This window comes from Aquila chrysaetos, chromosome Z (assembly GCF_900496995.4).
Source record: "Aquila chrysaetos chrysaetos chromosome Z, bAquChr1.4, whole genome shotgun sequence".
Classification (NCBI taxonomy): Eukaryota; Metazoa; Chordata; class Aves; order Accipitriformes; family Accipitridae; genus Aquila; species Aquila chrysaetos.
Window position 1 is genome coordinate 1349131 of NC_044030.1, and position 6000 is coordinate 1355130.

At 46.3% G+C, this 6000-nt stretch overlaps 1 protein-coding gene across 1 annotated transcript in view; it reads right to left on the minus strand.

Moving 5' to 3' along the window:
- Positions 1 to 5646, minus strand: part of FAM81B (family with sequence similarity 81 member B) — a 28706-nt gene extending 23060 nt beyond the window's left edge. The window contains exons 1-2 of the mRNA XM_030004009.1: positions 5542 to 5646; positions 4544 to 4602 (exon numbers count right to left, since the gene is read on the minus strand). Coding sequence (XP_029859869.1) covers positions 4544 to 4602; positions 5542 to 5646 — 164 coding nt within the window. The remainder of the gene's footprint in view (positions 1 to 4543; positions 4603 to 5541) is intronic.
- Positions 5647 to 6000: the final 354 nt, after the last annotated feature.

Genomic DNA, 6000 nt, shown 5'->3' on the forward strand with positions numbered 1-6000 from the left:
TTTTCCTTTGTATTATTTACACCTACCCACTGGCAAGAAATCTGAAATCCTAATGGTTTTCTTACAGCTACTCCCTCCCCATCCGCCTGTTGAAACCCAGGGGAATGAGCCAGGGGCTCAAATACACTCAGTGAAACTGCATGTAAATATAGAAGAGAGGAAGGATGTCGCAAGAATCTGAAACTGGCAGGTACAGAATCAAGCTCAATTTAGATAGGCACAATCTGGAGTTTGAGGGAAACTAGAGTCACCATTTACTTTTTTGTAAAAAGCCAGAGAGAGATTTAATTACTGCAGAACTTTGGGGTTGCATGTTATCCAGAAAATGAAGTTTGTTTTATATCTTAGTTTAAACCTGAGTGGCGTATTTTTTATTTGCTCTCAAAGCTATATGAAGTACCCTTTCATCACACAGTTTAGCTAAACCCTGTAGCTTAATGATGAAGAAAAATACCCAGTTAGTCATTTGGGAAAGAAGTCATACACGTCTTCTCTTGATCTCTGCTTTTAGACTGCTATAAATAGAAGTCCTGATGTAAAAATAGTTTTTAAAAAAGAAAGGAGAAGAGAAGAGAGTTCAGCTACCCTACTCGATCAATACACAAAATGCAAAGATGACAGTTTAATGGCTGAAGTGCGCCTAAGGATACTCTGCAACAAATTTTACAGCCATATGGGCTGCAATGATGTTCTGTAGCTGGCTTACATCTGTGTGTACCAGGAGCTACTTTACATTTGTCTGCGCAATTACGGTTTTATAATAAGCATAACCTTTGGCAGCCATGAAGTACCAACAAGATCTGAACACTTCATTTTAATCTCCTCTTGGTAAAAACTCGAAATACCGAAATGACTGACTGAGGCTGTGTGAGCTCTCTTCTTGTGACAGCAGAAGTCACTGGTTGAAAACGAAGCGTGTCCACAATCTCTTTTTTCCCCTTCAGTTTTCAAAAGCATCTTGTTTCTTACAAACCATTTTTTTTTAAAAAGTAAAAATAAGAAGATAATGTTTTAGAGGAAAATGGTTGTATGAGAATGTAAGTTCAGTGAAGCCCACTGGCGTACAGCTTATCCTCCATAGCCAAACTCAAGACTTAGGCTTGAGGTCTGGTTACAGCAACTACACAATCTGACCTGACATGTCCATGACTACGACCGTAGACCATAGTATATGTGGAATAGGACACCTTAACTCAAGGCACTCTTAGGTAAGTCAGAAACGAGTCTTACCACAGTGCATTTTTTGTGCACGCAGCCCGGCACGTGCCCCATGGCTCCGCTGGTGTGCAACAATGCAAGAGCAATGGCTCGATTCGAACCAGAGCCCTGCTAAGGAGTTACAAAGGACTTAAACGTATGACCCCTGAAGGTTTATTCCCCTTAGCCTCTCTGCCTTTTCACCTGCCTTGCAGCCAGTTTCCTCCTGAGGAGTCCCAGGGAATTCCCCTTGGACCCTTCACAGGTACCCAAGCTGGTCCAGTGACACCCGTGACCAGAAGAGATGAGTTTTGCTCTCCCACCCCTCTCTCCTGTTCTTTCCTCTGCTCCTTTTCTCCACCCCCAGTCACCCCGTACCGTTTCTGCATCCAGATCAGCACAGGGGGGAGAGCTGAGGAGGCAGCGGAGGAAAAAAAAAAAAATGCAGAAAAAACTGGAAACCAGTGGTGACTCATCAGGCTAACGAGATATTTTGCTGTCACGGTCACTGTCTCAAGCCCCTCGTGAAGGGCTGGGCCCTGCAGGACCCCTGTCACAGCCAGCACCCAAACCCAGGGCACTTCTGAGCGTTTTCACGTCACTGGCCCCGAAGCCCCCGCCAGCCGGCCAGACCCCAAGCAAGATGTCCTTGGCTTGGAGTACGTCTCTAAATGCGAATGTCTGGGAGCATGGGAGATGGACACCTCGCGTCAGCTTCCATAAATATCTTCCCCCTTGTTATGAGGCTGCGACTGTCCTCACCCTCTACCCTCTGTCACCTTGTGTCAGTTTGAAGGCTTGTGTGCATAATCAGGGCAATAATACACCCTCAATCCTCTGTAGGCACCAGGAGATTTACCGAAGATTTAGATCCGTCGTTTACAGAAGTTAACTTCTACTACAAACCTTGTTGGCCTTCTACTTTAATGAAAATTTTAGGTTTGATTTTGTTTGGCTATAGTAGAACTAACATGGATTTAGGTGGTCCTAGCCACTTTGATTTATTAATGACCTCCTTCAAAAGAGCTTCATGTGTGCAATAAGCTAACCCTGCAATCTACTGCTGTAAACACATCAATTATTATTATCAGTTGTAATTAACTGCTGAGTGGAGAAGCCAAGAAAGTTTTCAGATTCCAGGGACGTCATACCCTAGAAGTACCTTACACCAGTTGCTCCTCCCATGTCAGGATGCTTTCTGCAGGCAAAGCCATCTCCTGTGGCTCAGGGCCAACGCAGATGAGATGCTTTATCCTCCAGCTGAAGTGCTAAAGCATACATGCTAATGGCCTTAAGTATCCAGGTACTACCAGCAGATATACTGCTAGAAAATGAAGTAAGCTGATTGAATAAGAGCTCCCTGGTCCTGGATAAGCTGCAGTAGCTGTTCCCATGAGACTGAGGTTTAGAGAGCCAGGAGGAACCGGCTGTATCAGAAGACATCCCAAACCCTGAGCTCAGGTGCTCGTGGGACCTTCAAGAGAAAGCATGTCAAGCAATTGAAAGAAGAAAACAAAGCTGGAAAGCAGGATTAATTGGATCAGATCTACAGTCTGGGTCTGAAGACTGAGGCTAGCAGAGATGACGGGAGCTGGATGGAGGTGGGAAGAGGAGAGCGAAGAGTTAGGTGAAGGCAATATGAGTCACACTGCTCTCATTTTATGGAGAAGAAAAATGAAAGTGCCTCTGTCTGACAGCCCCAGCCTCTCTCCTACCCTTGATAAGTGTTGCTGGAGAGGTACAGAGGCATCTGCAGGTGCCGGTGCAGCTGACTGCCATATTCACGTCCCTCTTTTGGAAATCTCTTCAGGAGAGGCAAAACCAGGGCTTGCTGCAGGCTGCCGGCGAGCACGCTCTGACTGCGCAGAGCCCCATTCAAAACACTGTTCTGTGAACAGACCGCAGTTCCCAAAGTCTGCAGTTTTACAGATCCTTTCCAATGTAATCCCTCTTCCTTTCCCTGTTTCCCGTGAGCTTTCCCATCCCTCCAGCCGGGATGCCTTCAGTTCCCAGCAGTGCCCCTGCAACTTTCTCTCCCTCCCAGTAACGCAGCCTACAAATCCGCTCTGCCAGCCCAGAGGCAGCACGCCTGTCGTAGCTGCAAGCTGCGTTTGCAATTCTGTGTGCTGCTGGTCAGAAGACCAAATAAAATGAAATAAAATTAAATAAATGACCCTCACTTCACACTGGAGATCAGCAGTGACACTTCTCTGCACCTCTACAGGGCTACTGATTCTCTCTAAACTTGCAGGAAATTCAAACCTTTGAGCACTAAGCTTTCATCAAATCTGTTTGGAATGCCCAAGGAATTAAAAAAATGGTAAAAGCAGAGCAACTTCACATTCCTCAAAAAGCAGACTTACAGCAATGCAGGGATACTTGCAGGGAACTTATTGCACATAGGGAGAAAAAAAATTCAGATGGGGCAAATACTTCTGGGTGCTGTATTTCCTGGATTTTCTTTGTTTATTTTTGTTACTACTGAGAGTGCTTTAGTCAAAAAAAAAGGAGGGGCATTTGGCTCCTAGCAAATAACTTCATTGTTTTGCCAGTTAGACTATAAGCGTTTCCTGACAGACTTTTCTGATGGCACAGCTGCAGTTTCAACTTTGGGAAACCAAGTTTAAGTCAGTGGCCTGCAGGGTTAAAAAGACTGCAAGAAAATATCAAGAAAATTCAGAGAAGGAACATTTATAAATGTGACATCAAGGGCAGTTAATCAATTTGCCATTACTTAAAGTTGTTCCCTCAATTCTATGAAAAAAAAGAGTAATCTACCACGATGGCACTTCACGGTCGTGAGTAACCAACATGTGCGTTCAACCCACATGAACCTTGAATGTTTTCAGTAGATGCAAATGCATCCTCATTTCTCTGCTTGTTCAGCAGAAAGCAGGCAAGGATACAGCTTAAGGAGAGCCTGGACTTTTTCTGGTCAAGCTGCTGATAGGGACGTGGGAGAGAATACTTCCAAGACCTAAACACAGAATATAGTTTTTGTGCATTGTTCCAGGATACTGCTGCCATTCCTGACACAGGGACTTTCTCACCAGCGTGTCCCTCCCTGACCAGCCACCTCCACCATCCCTGCACCGTGCTAATGTCAAAAAAGAGTCCTGCACTGCACAATGCTCACTGACGGAAGGATAGGGCTGAGAAAGCAGAGATGTTCCTCAGAGCTGAAAAATAGCTCTGGTCCAACACGAGTTGTTGCACGATGGAGTTAATTCATATATTACATAAATCATTAATTTTTGTTTGGCTTTTGGAAATCCATATCCAAGGGAGAATTTTTATAACCACCGACGGGCAGTTTGCCAGTGACTGCATGTCCTGAAATTTTCACCTGCTGGGGTTAGAACAGTTTGCACTTTTGATGTAGGTCGCTCTGCCCTTCCTGCAGTGTCACAGTCCTGTCTTCTTCCCCATTATAACCCAGTTGCAGATTTTTTCCATCTCCCCTGAGAACCGGGGATTGCACCCACTGCGCAGAAGCGCTGTTAAAAAATACCAAGGCCAGTTTTAAGAACTGTCTGAAATGCACAGTAAATCTGGCCACGCAGAATAGTTTCACTGGAGCTATTTTAACACAGATCTTGAAAAAGCCTTCCAATCCGTGCAGAAATTTACTGCATAACTGTATAAATTATGTGCAGCTGCTGTTGCAATACAGTGATCACTATTTACATCCTAGCTCAGTTACTTATAAACATTTCCCATACTTCAGCATGGAAAAAAAATGTCTGTACAAAAAAGCTCAAAGTTGGCCCTGTATCATCTCGTATCTCTTTCTCCCTGCTCACGGCAATTATCCACAGCACCTTCCATGCTTGCAGCAGCTCCAGACGCAGTCCAGAGAGAGGGAAGGAGCCCAGTGAGCTGTGAGACTCAACCGCTCCGAGATGGGTGACCTTGAAGAGTCATTGAAGCTGACAGCTTAAAGTGTCGCATTTTGGCCAATAAAACGAACAAACAAAAGTGTCAACATTTTAAGAAGAGTTCTCATTAGCTTATTCTCCCAGCTAGCGAAATTAGCAGATTGAATGTTTGAGGTATGGGCTCGAGACAGTATAATTCCTCAAGCAGAATCCACACGATGCCAAGCGAAGCATGGACTTGCGAGTCTGTAACGTTGCGATGCTCCTAGCAGAAACGCAAGTGCAGCATCTCTGCTGCGGACGTGTAGACGTGGACAGGAGCGACCTGTGAGAAGGGGGATGGAAAGGCAAAGTGCTGCGTCTACAGCCGTGCAGATGGCTCTAGCAGCTCTGATATGAACAGGCATAGGGGTGTGCAGAGATACAAGCCCACCTGGGAGCTCAACATTCAGAAAGCTCATGATACTCGTTGACTGCCTGCGAAACACTCCTGGTCTAGTGGTAGGCGGTTGGTGAGCGGCGTGAGGAGAAGCCGGGAGCTCTGCATGTCCCACAGCTCTCCAAACGCCATGGGAAGCCAATCCGTGCCAATCCAGAGGGACAGGCCAGGGAAACGATGGAGATCTTACTTCAGACAAACACCTCCAGCCGGTTCAGGCAGCGAGCGGAGCAGGCCCTGGGGCAGGCCGGGATGGAACTTTCGGGGAGGGCAGTGCAGGCACCAGTTCACCACGGGGACCAAAACCCATTTTATGGGGTGAGGGAACCACACGGTGCAGGACAGCCGCTGCCGTGTGAAGCACCACGTGGAGCTCCAGGGGAGACTCAGGGGTCCTGAGAAAGTACATTACGGGGCTGCAGAGGTTCAGAGCACTCCAGCAGGAACCACTCGTCTCTTTAATAACAGTCTCTTCGCCCCTGTTGT